Source organism: Pogona vitticeps, chromosome 1, assembly GCF_051106095.1.
Source record: "Pogona vitticeps strain Pit_001003342236 chromosome 1, PviZW2.1, whole genome shotgun sequence".
NCBI lineage: Eukaryota > Metazoa > Chordata > Lepidosauria > Squamata > Agamidae > Pogona > Pogona vitticeps.
Genome location: NC_135783.1, coordinates 208,864,989 through 208,880,747, shown reverse-complemented (window position 1 = coordinate 208,880,747; position 15,759 = coordinate 208,864,989). Strand labels below are relative to the sequence as shown.

The following is a 15,759-nucleotide window of genomic DNA, read 5'->3' as shown; positions in this document are numbered from 1 at the left end:
GGAATCCAGAATCTACTTCTCATTAGCATTCTAGAATGCCCAAATATACATTCTACACTCCGTTTGGTTCATGGACTGATAGGCAGTCGAGTGAAGTGGCATTCAAACCTAAACCTTTGCTTTAGAGGTATGAATGCAAGCTTGGAAATCTTAGAAGCATGAACACAGACACACAGAGGCACATTGCTTGCAACAAGTAAGCATTATATATGACATAAGAATGTTTAATGTTTCACACATATGTAGGTATTTCTGCTACGTATTCTTAATCAACAGCTTTCACGTTGGTTTACAGTTTTCTCCCAAAAGTGAGACTCAAGGTAGCTCACACTATTAAACATGTGAATGTTATCTATTAGCAGCCACATTATCCTATTTTATTCGTAAAGATCTGCCTGTGAACTTGATCATGGCAACATATTATTATAAATCACAACATGTACATGTTTTGGTTATATTTTTGTTGACACAACCAATTAAACATAATTCTCTTGTAGCTCTCATCAGGCTCACTTTCCTATGGACAAGATTAGTAGAATTTCCCCCTAAACCCAAATTATCCAAAGTTACACAAAGTTATCGCTCAATGGAAAAAAGAATGACTCCTCACAAATCAATCTCATCTACTTTTACTTATTTCCAGTATTTTACGATGTGTGCTTTTGATATATGGCATTAGATATAATTTAGCTACTGATCCTAGGATAGGATGGTGTTACAGTGAAATGTAGCATGAGATCCTCATTAATTCTACAGATTTGAAAATTAGTCCCTGAGATTTCAGGGTCAAAACTAGGGTGGCCCCGTCATTGCAGTCCTTCTTGCAGGCAAATATCTTTTTATTCAGGCAGGCTTTCCATTAAGAACTGGTGGTCCGAGAGGGTTTTTTTTAAATGAATGGTTGTGCTCTGATGTTTTAAATGTGTTTTAGTGTTGATTTTATTTACTGCTTTTAATATAATACAGTGGTGCCCCACATAGCGATGATAATCCGTTCTGGAAAAATCGTCGCTATCCGGATTCGTCGCTATGCAAAAAGAAAAAGCCTATAGGAATGCATTAAACCCCATTTAATGCGTTCCTATGGGCTTAAAACTCACCGTTATGCGAAAATCCTCCATATGGCCGCCATTTTCGCTGCCCAGTATACAAGGAATGGGCGTGAAAATACTGCGGGTGGCCATTTTTTCCGGTGGCCATTTTGGAACCGCCAATCAGCTGTTTTTAAAACATCGCTATGCAAAAATCGGTAAGCGAAATAGCTTACCGATCATCACAAAGCGATTTTTTGCCATTAAAAGGATTGCAATGTGATCACAAAAAACAAATCGCTATGCGGATTCTTCGTTAAACAGGGCGCTCATTAAGCGAGGCACCACTGTACTTATTTATTTATTTTTTGTATATCTGTTGTATTTAGTGTCTACATACCGTCTTTTTAATGATGTAAGCCGTCTTGTGTTCTTTTTAAGGAGAAAGGCGGGATAAAAATATTTTAAATCAGCCTACCTACCTAACTTTTGGAAAAGGGCTTTCACCATTAGGCATATGATTTTCAGAAATCATGTACTATAGCCCCCCCCAATTCCCCCAGCCAGGCTTCTGGGGGCTTTAGTCAAAACAACACATAAAACAAACAAACAAACAAACAAACAAACAGAACTCCCCAAACTCAGTCCCTTTCAGATGCCTGTAATCACTTTCAGCTGAGAAATAATGGCTTCTCAGACATGATGAAAACATAGGAAGTGGGACTGAGTTTAGGAACTCCAAGGCATCATGGATCTGGTGGTCTCTCTGCCTATTATGCTTCATACAGGGTGCCTCTCAAGAAACTAGCAGACCCCTAATGCTGTGGAGATCCCAGAGAGCTTAAGCCACTTCCTTTGTCTTTATTGTGTCAGAAAGAAACCATTATTTCTCAGCTGAAAGAAAGTGATTTCAGACACTGAAAGGGACTGGTTCCCCCCTCCCCCTGTTAAAGTGTGTTTGGGGGGGATTCCTGGGACAGGCAAGGATTGGGAGAGAGGCTGGAACCAAGCAAAGTGGATAAAAGGCATCTCAGGGCTATGGGGACGGAGATAGGCAGTTAGATAGTTGGCTAAATAAACTCAACAGCTGTAGAGTTGTTGCCGTTCCCAATATGGCTTGTCTTCGATATGGCCAAGGCTATATGTTGCTGCTGGGGTTTGTCGAAGAATCACACCCAGTCAATGGGGTATTTTCTTCCAAGGCGTGTGCAGCAAGATGAAGTAATGTTGGTGGCTCCACTTTGCCTTTCTCTGAATGGTACAATGGGTTCAATCACCTACCTACCTATCAGTTCTACTTTCTCTCCCTAGTCCCACCGCCCCCATATAAATACCTTGAGGCTGGGTACAGGAGCCCTGACTCTAGAGGAGAATTAACAGAGATGAGTGCCCAAGCTTGAAAATCATACACTTATACATACATATGCACTTACACTTTCCTTGGGTCCTTTTTAAGGAGAAAAGTGGGTTAAAATATTTTAAATAAATAAAGAGAATGAAATACAAACATGATAATGCAATAAAAATGTCAGACATAATAGCATGTCAGTGGGTACACACTGGTTGGCAGTTGGGGTCAATTTCAGCATCTTTCCTTCCCCTCCAAGGTCCCATCTGAAGGCTGATGGAAGGTTATGAATGGCTTCCTTCCCCAGGCCAGGGAAGAGTGTCACCTCCCCCAGGTGTTAGATCAAAGAGTGTGGAAAGGTAGGAAGATGAAAAGGGGGGCAAAATCCCCACTCCAGGAGTTTCCTGCCCAGCAGAGACTATAAACGAGTAAATTACTACTAGAGGACAGGGAAATCCTGCAAGGAATACAGAAAAAGAACTGGATAGAGAGAGGGGTGGGGTGGGGGAAGGACCAGAAGAGAGGGGGAAAGTTCAACACACGCAGATAAAGGGGAGAGTGGAGATGCCTCTGGGTGAGTAAGTGCGGCTGATGGTCCATTGGTCTATGCCTATTTTGCCTGACTCTCTCTATCTGGTAAACCTTCCCCATCTGAACACAGCGCTCCTGCCAGGGAACCCTAGCCAAGTTTGCCTGGTAACAGCTAAAACAGGCGACTGGCTGGGGGAATGCAGGAGGTGAGCCTATTCAGGAGAGCCTGCAGGAGGTGAAAGAAGGAAAGAGTATGCCCCAAGCGATTTGCTTTTCTCTTTGTGCTTCAGGGTTAAGTGTCACCAGGATTGAAGTGGAACCACCGAGGAGTGACAAAGGGACTGGACTAGAGGCACAGAAGCATCAAGAGAGATGCCCATGGGCCCCATTATTCTCTTGTGAATAGTTCTGCAGTAAACGTTTGGCTGGTTGAAAAGGCTGTTGGACTTTCCTTATGAGGACAAACACACCTAGTGGTCTGTCTGTTGGATGTCCATTTGTCTATGGATGGACTGAACATCCTCACACAGCATTAAAGCTGCACAGGATGTATCTGTACTATAGACGTAGTTTTAGAAGAGGCGTGTGAGCCTGTGCTAGAATATCAGGCAAAACCCAAAGCCAAACCCAACCTAAAACCAAAACAAAAATAACAACAAAATATTAAAAAGACAAAAAACTTGTGGTACCTGAAAGATTAACTGTTATATTTCTTGTGTTAAGCTCACATTAAAATATAACAATTAGTCTTTAAGGTACCACAAGGTTGTTGCCTTTTTCTGTTTGTTTTTCATTTGGATTTTGCTTGTATTATAGAGTTATACAGCTTGATACCTCTCTAATTATCATGGCACCATCCTACAAGAACCTGAGACTTTTAATTGGGTGAAATACTTAGGATTCTTTGCTAGAAAACTCCAGTCGACTCTCTTGAACTACAACACAGAATTTCCTCATCAAACTACAAATCCCAGGATTCTTTTGAATGGGGCCATGACTAGAAATGGGCACAAACCATTTGTGTTTGTTTGTTTTTGGCCAAACAGGTGGGGCTTCCCAGCCCCACCTTCTCCAGAAGGTGCCCACTCTGCAAACCAGCCATGCCTTTATGAAGGGAATGCTTTCTTAAACGGCTGCTGTTTAAAGAGATTAGCTTTACGAATGTTATAAAGTTGGCCAGAAAGAATATTTGGAAATATTTCATGATAAAACTGAAGAACATGCATGATTTTCCATGGATCTACCCTGTTTCTCCGAAAATAAGACCTAATGTGAAAATAAGCCCTAGTATGATTTTCAAGGATGCTTATATTATAAGCCCTACCCCCAAAATAAGCCCCACTTAAGTGAAACCCTGCCCTCCACCATTGTGCAGCAACCAGAAGATGATGACATTACTGTATTTGAATACATGTAGATTGTTGTCTATGAAAAAAATAAAACATCCCCTGAAAATAAGGCCTAATGCATTTTTTGGAGCAAAAATTAATATAAGACCCTGTCTTATTTTCGGGGAAACACGGTATAATTCTAGATATGCTTTGTGAAATAGGTGCATGATTTACCTTTACAAGAATGACTTCTTCTGTCAGTCTGGACTCTTTCCGTTGCATGTAGCGACTCCTCAAAACCCAGTACTGCTGTCTTCCCCAGGACGGACGGGTAGCCTATTACCCCAGAGAACAAGGGTTTCTGCTCATCATCAATAGAGGACACAAAGGAAGATGACCTGCTTCTTTTCTCCTCAAAATGTTTCCTGGTGTTTTGATAAAGTCTGCTGTTATCCACTGAAGCTCTCTCCTCTTTGTCATACTCTGCTAAAAAGGATATCATTGTGTCAATAATATGCAATTTATCCTCCCCCTTGGAAAACCAGGGGAGAACTTATTACAGCATTTAGCACTTTTGTTCCCTGCTAAGGATAATATTACGTTAATATTCTGTTAGAGAGAGAGAGAGAGAGAGAGAGAGGTAGCTGAGGAATGTCGATTTATTTCCTCAGGCAGATCCTGTGATTCATTTTTACATAGCTCTCACGGGCATCCTTGAGCCTAGAAACAAAGAGTATGCACAAATAAGTATACAGTATTAAATGTGGAGAAGTGTATATGAGCATGAAGGATTACTAATCTTTCTATTTTGTATACTTCAATATTTCATTCTGTATGCTTTTTTTGAATGGAAATATTGAGATATGTTGCTAGCACTGAAGATTTATTGCAGGCTATGTTTTACTATGGGAGTCCTAAACCACTCTGTAGTCAAAGTGGTTTGGAGAAATTTCTCAATTTGCTTCTGTTCATGCTGTTAAATCAGCCAAATTCTGCCATCTTTAATCTTTATATAGGAACCATATGGGCAGCCTCAATGTGGATTTATTTATCATTTCATTTCAATTCTGCGTTTCACCCAAGGCAGCTCACAAACTATTAACTCTCCCCCAGATAATAATATGAAATAACACCTTACCTATATCTGCCTCTGCGTGCACGCACACACACACACACACACACACACACACACACACACACACACACACACACACACACAAACACACACACACAAACGAACACTGAACAAGCAATAATATTTACTGTAAAGTAGCATTGATTTTAATACAGTTTGAACCACTTTAAAAACACATCAGAAATCAATACAATGTACAACATCCCACGCTGAAGTTTCTTTTTCTAATTTCTTGGTGGTTTTGCAAATTCTTTGGATTTTGCAATTCCTTTGTAATCCTTCAACTCAATCATGTAAGTTTGTTTACTTCAAAGTAAACCCGCACTTCAGCTGGACCTAGCAGGAAAAATCAAAATATATTTGCTGAGAAGTCATACCCAGGAAGTTGGGTTTCCCTGGGTTAATTCACTTCAGCCAACACAGGATTCAGCACAGAGAGGGAGGAAATCAGACCTCTTTGTATCCTGTTAACCATTTTGATCCTGTCCTCCCCACACTTGGTACCTGAATCTTTTTGTTTCCCTCTTCCCTTCCTGTTCAGTTTCTTTCTTTCCTTCTGTTTTCCTTTTAAAGGCTTTGGGTCCCAGTTGTAGAAGAGCTAGGTGACCAAAGTGGGGAGGAGCACAAAGAGTTGGTAGAGAGATTGGAGAGAGTTTTCACTTTAATCTTGTTTCCAACTTATTCAGAAAAAAGAGTGATAATGTGGCAGAGAGAGAGGCAGAAATTTTAAAGTAACTCTGCTCTTACTGTCTAGATTACAAGAGGCATGGTTATAGCAAAGCTACTTTAAAACTTCCTCCTCTCTCTTTGCTGAGTCCTAACTCTGTTTCTTCCTCTCTAGTCACCTAGCTGCCCTCTCTTTGTCCCTAAGTTCACAGCATTAAGTTTAATAAAGGTAAAGGTAAAGGTTCCCCTTGACACTTAGTCCAGTTGGTCTAACTCTAGGAAGTGGTGCTCATCCCCGTTTCCAAGTCGTAGAGCCAGCATTTGTCTGAAGACAGTTTCCGTGCTCACGTGGCCAGCGCGACTAGACACGGAACACCGTTTACCTTCCTACCGAGGTGGTACCTATTTATCTACTCGCATTTACATGCTTTCGAATTGCTAGGTTGGCAGGAGCTGGGACAAGCGATGGGAGCTCACTCTGCCCCGTGGATTTGATCTTATGATTGCTGGTCTTCCGACCTTGCAGCACAGAGACTTCTGTGGTTTAACCTGCAGTGCCACCAAGTCCCCATAATACAACTTAATCAATTCCCTCTCTAGTGGAAGTTTTGACATCTTGCCTCTTTCTGTACAGATCATATTTTATGAAGTTAGGAATAAGCTTCTGGTTCATGAATTGCTGCTTCACCTTTCTTTCCCATGGCACAATGAAACCCCAGTGTATTTACAGTAACACACTGGGGTCTCATTTATTTAAGCCATATTTCCCTGTTCCATATAGCACATTCAGCACCACTAACCAGGATAACATTGCAGCCCCAAATCTGATTTCATCCTAAAATCCTGCTGAAAATCAGAAGCCTAGGGCCCCTGAATAGAAGTGCACTCTTTCCTCTTCACTCTTCAGGTCCCCTTCTGAAAATACACATTAAGAAAAATAATAATATACACACAGTTAAGCAGCTGGCATCATCTGGATCAAGAAAAGAATCTCAGCCTGGATCCTAAACAGAGGACCAAGCGCTGCCGCTGAATGGCTTCAGGAAAAAGTTTAGAAATCACTGAATCAAGCACACGTTGTGTGGGCCGTGAAAGATAAGAGACTGGAGTATTGATAACAGGATTTGAATTAATCTCTGTGTTGTGACTTGGTTGTCAAAGAAGTCTGGGATTTGATTAAGATATTCTTATGGCCTTGCTTTAATTCCGTGCGAAATGGCGTCACTGAATCAATTGTTCTACTCTTGACAAATTATGTAGCTGAGGCAGTTGAGATAAAAGCATAAAAGAGTGTTGCAGATACTGTCTAAAACTGGTAGCAAGCAACTGCAGAAAGAGTTGCCATAGTAACAGCCAGACTAACATGAAGTGAGGGATGAAGTAAGTACCACCCCATATTTAGCACTTCAAGGAAAGAAAAGCTCAGATGAATGTCGGTATTCTCATACTGGCAAAAAAAGGAAGGAAATATCTGGAAGAGGTTCGTAATCCTTATCGGGAGGGGAAGAGAACTGGCAGTGAAAAGATATCAAATTCTTCTAGAATAAAATGCTCAGAACGAAAGAAGACACCCAGTGGGGAGAAGACATGGCTCCTCCGTTGTTGCTGGACTGCTGTCTCCACCAGTCATAGCCAACATAACCACCAGAGAAGAATCACAAGGAGCTTCAGTCCCACAACATCTGGATGCCAAAACTCTACTCATCCTTGCCCTTTAGTTACTGTACCTATAAATAAGCTTAAGTTACACGTGACTATTACAGCCACACAGTCCTCTGTTCACCCTCGCCTCCATTTCCCTTCACTTCCTCTGTTGGCTTCCTTGCGTTATTCCTCTAGACTGCGAGCTTCTTGGGACAGAAGCCTTTCCTCCAAGTCTTGGTAAAACACTATATAGATGGGGAATAGTATATTAATACTGTATTTGAAAAGGTAATGAATGAATGAATGAATGAATGAATGAATGAATGAATGAATGAATGAAAGAAAGAAAGAAAGAAAGAAAGAACAACAGAGCATCCTGTGTGTGATTGCAAGGGGAAATAGCTACTTCCTCCCACAATTGTCTTCTTCACTTTAGCCACAGTGTCATGGATTTGTATATATGAAGAATTTGCAACGGATAACTGTAGTAATGCTTGTTTAGGAACGGGTCACTGTGAAACCACAAAGACCTTCTTACCCTGAGGTACGAATTGTGGCTATTTAGTTCAGGTTCTCTTGGATGAAATGGCATGTTTAATTCCATTTCATGTTGATCTCTATCCTATGAGACAGACAGGATATTGGTTCTCCTTGGCCTCCCCGTCACTGAGACTTCCTTCTGGACTGCCTTTTTGTTCTTTGGGAGTGGAAAATATGGTGATTCCGCTCCCCCTCTCCAGAATCAAGTACTGGGAGATATCTGATTCAGCTCCTTGCACGTACGCTGTATTTCTCCATCCCTACCATGGTTTTTTTGGTATCTACTGGACAAGGTTATCTTAGTGGTTAGAGTTCAGTGCTGTCTGGATGCTGAAGCTACCTGGTTCTGGTATTCCTAGTCATCTGACTGAGGTGAGGCTGCAGAAATTCTGAAAGAGTGACTTGAATTCAGTAACAACCTGGGTGAATTATTCCTGAGACACAGTGGAAGGGCAACGGGGAGATAAGCTCTTTGAGTTAAGTTTCTTGTCTCCAGGCAGATGGCGTTCAACTTGTGGTGGTCACCATTGCTCTTCCCCAAGAGAGGATGTTTGCGGTTTGGGAGTACTCCTAGACACAGCCCAATCACCAGAGTTTCTAGAAGCCCAAGGCACTTTTCCTCAGGTGCAACTAGTTCATCAGCTGTTAGCACTTACAGACAGGTATAGCCTGGCCATGCTGATCCATGCTTTGGTAATGTTCCAACTCAATGACTGCAATGTATTACATATGCCATGATCTTTAAGATGGTTAAATATCATAAGTAGCTTCAATTAGTAGAAATCTGAATATTGACTGGTGCTGCTTACTTCACCTGTATTATGCCAAGTCTAGAACACCTTCGCTGATGGTCCAATTCAATCTGCTATTTCCTACCTCTAAAGCTCCTGCCACCAAAAAACCTGAAGTTCTTAGTCCCATATCAACCGGTCTGCTTTCTACAGTTCTGCTGAGGCCCTTCTTTCCATACCTCTTTCAGTACAAAATCAATAACAAAATAATCTTGCAGAGATACACCAGTCTGCAGATATCTTCTGCAAAGAGATTCAAACAGTCCCAACACCGGTACTACATAAGAAAGCCAAAACATTTATTTCCCCAAGTGCTTCTATGTTTAATTGTTATTATTATTTATTTTACAACAAACACACAAACTCAGAAAAGACAATAAAAATGCAAACATACTACAATACGCTCCTTAGTGCTTATAATGTTTAAACTGAGTAAGTTTTAGTTTGCTTTAAAACTTTAGCAGTTCTGTCATCTTTTTCCTTTTTTGCATTTGATTTATGATGTACCCCACTGTGAAATCTGATAAGATGAAAGGCAACATTAACATGCTTTCAAAGAAAGAAATATAACTGGATACCATTCATTAATGGGCTAAAACCAGCATGTGATGAACAAAATGTATATGCTTGGTCCAGACAACTTGTGAACGGAACTCCTTTCATATACTGGTCAAAGGGGTGATTTTATCTTTAAAAAGTCACCAATTTTTGCCAATTACCTCTGCACTCACTCAACACGGGACACTCCAATCAGCATGTGAAGTGAGGCTCATCTCTATTGCTTCCTCATGAAGGGTGACTGTGTCGGATCTTATGCCTTCCAAGACAAAAGGAGCTCTTCCATTCACAGAAAGACAAGACTGGATCCAAGTTAGAGATGTACAGCTTTGTGTTTTTGGACTACAACCCCCAGAATTCCCTAGGCAGCATAGCCATACTGCCTAGGGAATTCCAGGGAGCTATGGTCCAAACAATCCTGTGAGCCTTCGATCCAAATTGAAATTTCATTACTTTCTGCCCTTTTTTTTGAAGAGTGCTATGTGAGATGCATGTTGAGATCTGAATGCATGAAAGTCATTTATTTGCTACTGCGAGGCAGCTATTAAAAATTCCGCAGTGGACATGGCTTAGAAGGTTACTATTTCTTCTTTAGGTGGCAACGAATGGTTTCCCATACGAAATGTGAAGGTCACTCAGGCAAGTCACCTCTGTCAATGGCTTGTGTGTGCATGTGTGAGAAGAGCAGCTTAAATATTTCATGGGGACATTTCCTTGACAGATTTGCTGTCACTCTTGGCTTTGTGCTTCAGAGATGCCCCTTTGATGGAAAGGTAATGTCACACTACTGAAAAGAGAAAAAAAAAGATACCAAGCTAAAGGCTTCCTTGTCTAGGACAAACAACTGCTTGGTAACTTGAAAAGTTCTGACATCAGCAATTCAGAGAGACCTTGAATTACTGTATTTATAATGAGGACTATGTCATAGCAAATAAAAAATTGTTCATTTAATTAACACTGTAATCCTATACAAGTTTTTACAAGGATGGAATGCAGAAAGTCTTCATTTCTACACGCACTTGTATCTGGGAGATAAGCTCTTTGAGTCCAGAAATTCTTAGATACATGAGTGTCGGAATGCAGCTTAAAAGACAAAAGATACATAAATCATGTTTGATAGTTATTTAATATGTTGGAATATGTATCAGAATCCTCAAAGGCTTAGGGCTAAACATCCAAAGATTTCCCAGTTTCTCCAGCTGTGAAAGTTTCAGAGCTTTTTTTTTTTTTGCATGAGGGCTTTAAATCCAACCAGCTTGATAAGGCTGGTGTGCCCATCAGGCAGACTAAGGTGCCATCGTAGCAATGTGGTTAAAGTATTGAACTAAGACTCAGGAGACTGTTGGAGTTCTTTGCAACTGCACATTCCACCTCTAGTAGGTTTGGCTGGGAGGGAGCTTTCTGGGCTGAGATGACTGTATATGTTTCTAGCACTAATCCATTCTTCCTTCCCTGCCTATAAGTGCAAAGAAAGCCCTGCTTCTCTGCTCCGTCTCTCCTTTTCCCCCACTCAAGAGTCTGTTGGAAGCAATGAGTCGCTTGAGGCCAGTTGTTCAAAGCAGTCATGTTTTTAGCTTAATGTTATATTTCACTGAAAGTAATGAAACCTTGTATTCTTATTTTCACTAATGTCTCAGAATGAGTTATTGAGACAGTAAGTGCCAGTTGGTGCGAGAAGGGGGTGGACTAAATCTGAGAACTTGAAGCTAATTCTGCTCCTTGAATCCTTGCATTTCTGCTGCACAGCTAGCGTAATTTAACCAACATTGCAACAGAGATATGGGATTAAACTTCCTACTCAGTCATGAAAGACACAGGCAACTTTGGGCCAGTCACACTCTCAGCCTGATCTTCCTCAGGGTGACCTTGTGAGGATAAAATGGAGAGGAAGGGATCCATATACCTTGTCTTCAGCTCTCTGGAAAAAGTGGGGAAGGGGATATAAATAAATAAATAAATAAATAAATAAATAAATAAATAAATAAATAAATAAATAAATAAATAAATAAATAAATAAATAAATAAAACAAACAAACAAACAAACAAACAAACAAACAAACAAACAAACAAATAAATAAGGCTACCAGCTCAGGTAGCAGATGTTGGAGGCCAGCAGCAGGATGTTCCTTCCTAACTGTTCTTCCAGCACTTCCCAAACATTTTCTTCTGTTGGACACTGCTCAGCATCTCCAGGGCCCCTTCAACTAATCAAGTGCTTCTACCCTATCACCAAAGAGGCTGCAAGTCCCAGCAACCTCTATACATGATTGAGGAGGGGACACCATCTTGTCCTGAGACATGGGCTGCAATGTCTCAGGCTAGCCTCGGCCCTTTATTCTGTTTTGCAGAAAATATAATATGACAGCATTCAAAGGAATGATACTACTCAGCTGGAGAGCCACTCAGACAAAAATTCCTTGCAGCCTCACTTGAGAAGCAGAATTCTGGCAGTCATCACGTTTCCATAGAGATCTAATGAACACAACTGGGTTTTCACCTTGTCGGATTAAACCTCCTGCTACGACTGGAACCATGTCACAAATAAGGCAGTATCATGATCTGACTGGTTTCTGAGCTTTGCTCAGGTCCCGCTATCAGATGCTACCCATATCAGTTTCCCTAGACCTTTTCCTGAATTCTGTAGGTTTTCCAAATGGACTTGAATAGCTTACAGCTAGGTAGGCTAAATGTTTCAAGTAACTGAGCAGATCTTAGTATTTTAATTCTAAGGTCAATGAGCAATTTTTGTCACATTAAAGGATGTCAACATCACCCACGCACTACACGGTTTGAACTACAGCAATACATTAAAATTCTAAAATCTAATTCGTACAAATAAGTTGAACGGCTTCAGAGCCTTTTAACAAACTCGAACTTTAGACAATGAGAAGCACTTAGTCTGAGGATGACACTTCCTCCACCATCATCAACACTCATTTTTTTTTTAACAAAAGGAATTCATTACCTTTATCTACTTCACTTTCAAAAGATAACTTCCTTCTTCGGAGTTTGCGGCTGTCCTCATCTGACTCGTTTGTGGGTTGTGGTCTTATGGTGAGGTCCGCCTGGATAAGTGACAGAGCCCCACATGGTAGATTAGACAATGATCTTATGTTGCACACCCCTTCACAGGTTAACTTTGTGTGGGGAACTAGACTTCTCTGTCCGTGAGGTAAACTTTTGTATCCCTCTCCCAGTGTCTGGTGCCCTCCCCTACACATTCTATATATCATGATGCATTCCCTCCATGCCTTATGGCAGTGGTGTCGAACTGTGGCCCTCCAGATGTTCTTGGCCTTCAACTCCCAGAAATCCTGGCCAGCAGAGGTGGTGGTGAAGGCTTCTGGGAGTTGAAGTCCAAGAACATCTGGAGGGCCACAGTTCGACACCAGTGCCTTATGGCGTAAGAGCAGAGGAACCTCAAATCCATCACAGCAGAATTCTCAAGGGTGAAAGGGGATGCAGGAGACTTCCTTTTTCCACTGGCAGAAGGAAACTCTGGATCTAACCCATACATACAAAATCCCAATAGCAATAACTGCACACGTGAGGGTAATCATGTAACTCTCTTCCCCTTCAGTGGGTTGCCATTCAAGGGATGAGTCACACATCCAATTTCACAAACAGTATGCAACCAGTCACTCCTCAATAAAATAAAATAAAATAAAATGCCTGCTAGGGGCAGAAATGCTGGCGGGCCTGCCCTTTCACAGTCACATAGGTGAACAGAATTGCGGCCTCAGTGTTCCTTTTTTTAAGCAAGCAAGAAAAAGTAATCCATTTCTAGGTAAGGCCCATAATCCAAATTAATGTGCACAGCTGGAACTGAAGAGAGTGTGGGTTAATGCTGGCGTTAACATGTTAATTAAAGCATTTCTCCAACTTCTATAATGATTGGCAATTGTTTGTTTTTTGAGCATTGAAAAACAAGCCTGGTGAGGAAAAATATGAAAAGTCCCCTTAGGATGTGTATTACTGCAGACAGTAATGTAGTAACTGATTGTAATTAGTTATGACATTTAATTACACAATAATGGTGATAAACATTACATTGGATAATACTAGGACTGATGAATTATACACGTCTTTGTGTCTTCCTGCTTTGATTTAGATAAATTCAGCTATTGCTGAAACTGGCTTTTTCTGACTGCTATTTTCTTTATTTTAATGAATAATTCGTTCTGCTTCTTTGTGGAAAATTTCAGATACAATACTAGGTTTACAGTTCAAATTCACGAAATTCACGATGCCTCTAACTGGAGAAAGGGGTTCTACTGAGTCTTACAATGATGTCACCCCGTGAGGTGATGCTTCATGTCATACATAGTGTATAAATTTTTAAAATATAACCTTTCTATTCTTATTTTATTCCTAAATAACAGATTGAGGGTGGCAAACATTGTACGTGTCAAACAATGCTCGTGTTATATCCCCCCACTCACAGCCACTAACAATGTAACAAACAACTTTTACATCACAAATTTTCTCATTAGTCAAAAAAAAAGAAAAAAGAAGAAGTGTGTGTTGTGAAAATTAAATCATCCCATTAGAAAAAAAGTGGTCAATCACAGCAACATTTTTGGTCCTGAGTATGAAAAATGAAGCTTTTTAAAAAAAAAATCAGCTGCCAGAATGACAAAAAACCCTAAAAAACCCCCAAAACCAAAAAACCCAAACAAGAAAAACAAAGGATGATGTTTTGGTGCTAAAATTGGTTTCTTTGTGCAGAACTTATATTTTTTGAGAGAGATTTTTGTGCAAAATAGAAGGCTTTTTGTACGTGTGTACAAAATCCATTTTTTTAAATTTTATTTTGGAATAAAATGTTCTCAAATGCAAAAAAGCCACACAAACTCTGGTAATGTCCTCCAGCAGAGAGAAAAACGTGTTGAATTTTTCATTCTCACCTGTGTGGGACAAGGATTCAGATCCCTGTTGATGTTTTTGTATTGTGTTGGCAGCCCTTGGACCAACTTCTATTTCTAGACGTTACATAGGAACAAGGCATAGTTCATTCTGCTGACAGTGGTTTGGCAGTTGGCCCAGAAGACAAGGCCAGGCCAAGCCAAGCCATGCTACAAAGATGGCATGCAGAATCCCATTTCTCTTTCTTTCTCATGTCTTGTTTAAAATACATGTTTAGTTTGACTGAACTATGCTGATGGCAATGCTGATGTTCACTTTTCTTATCCTCCTGCCTTTTGGTAACAGGCTAGAAGAAAGGTTGCTATGGCAAATTCCACTGAACTGGAACAAGGATGTTGATTTTGTCATTTAAACCAAACATTCCACGTAGTGCTAATCAAAGGGAAATAATGCAAAAATAATAACTTAAAGGTTTGACAGTTGGTTGTTTAATAGCATCCAAAATTGTCATAATGGCAGTACATGTAATGTTGTTTTTAATGTTATTTTAATACAGTCTTGTTGTTGATTAATATATTATTATTGGTTTTATGTGTTCTCATTGTATGCTGCCTTAGCGATTCTTGTGGAAAGGCAGTATAAAAATGTCCATCAAGGCATGGGGCACAGTTCTGTTGTGGTTTTCAGCCAAGCGAAATCTTTTATTTTGTTTACTGACTTGTTTTTAAAATTATTTCTCACTTGTCCTGTATCAACAGATCTTAGGGTACAGAATAATCAGTAAAATCACATGAAACAATCGAAAGGAGTCCAAACAATAAAATAATTTGAAGTATTTAAAAAAAAAATAAAAACCCACTTTAAAACAATTTAAAATCCGCCCCTCATTGAAGGCAGCGGTGGGGTGCGCGCGAATAAGCTAGTTTGGTTTCTTTCTAACTTTATTCGGTTCCTCTGCAGTTTCAATTCCATTAACCCGAAGATGATCCTTATCTTTTCATATGTGAAAAAATATATATCAAAATTTCACACGTCATGTACCTTGGGAGTTTCGTGTCTCAAATTGAATGTGAGCTCCAGATTAGTGAGAAACAGGTCTGAAAATTCAGGGTACATGTCCAAAACTTCTAATAAGTCTTCCCGTTGGATCTTATGCAAGTCACAGTAGGTCAGGGCTCTCACATCTGCATTCGACTTCCCTGGTTTTGCATAAAGATGTACCATTTCTCCAAAAATATCATTTTTTCCTGCCCCAATCATGGGTGAGGGAAGGAAGCAGACACAGAAAAAAAATTACAATAAATAAATATATACATGG

At 40.2% G+C, this 15,759-nt stretch overlaps 1 protein-coding gene across 6 annotated transcripts in view; it reads right to left on the bottom strand.

The window, feature by feature from the left end:
• The window catches only part of KCNH7 (potassium voltage-gated channel subfamily H member 7), a 376,531-nt gene that overhangs the window by 16,775 nt on the left and 343,997 nt on the right, over nucleotides 1-15,759 (bottom strand). For 4 of the 6 annotated variants that reach the window (XM_072982177.2, XM_072982194.2, XM_020812579.3 and 1 more), the window contains 3 exons: nucleotides 15,483-15,688; nucleotides 12,541-12,640; nucleotides 4,476-4,727 (listed from right to left, as the gene is read on the bottom strand). In XM_072982177.2, coding sequence (XP_072838278.2) covers nucleotides 4,476-4,727; nucleotides 12,541-12,640; nucleotides 15,483-15,688 — 558 coding nt within the window. The remainder of the gene's footprint in view (nucleotides 1-4,475; nucleotides 4,728-12,540; nucleotides 12,641-15,482; nucleotides 15,689-15,759) is intronic. The other 2 variants (XM_072982182.2, XM_072982207.2) reach the window with 1 other exon arrangement.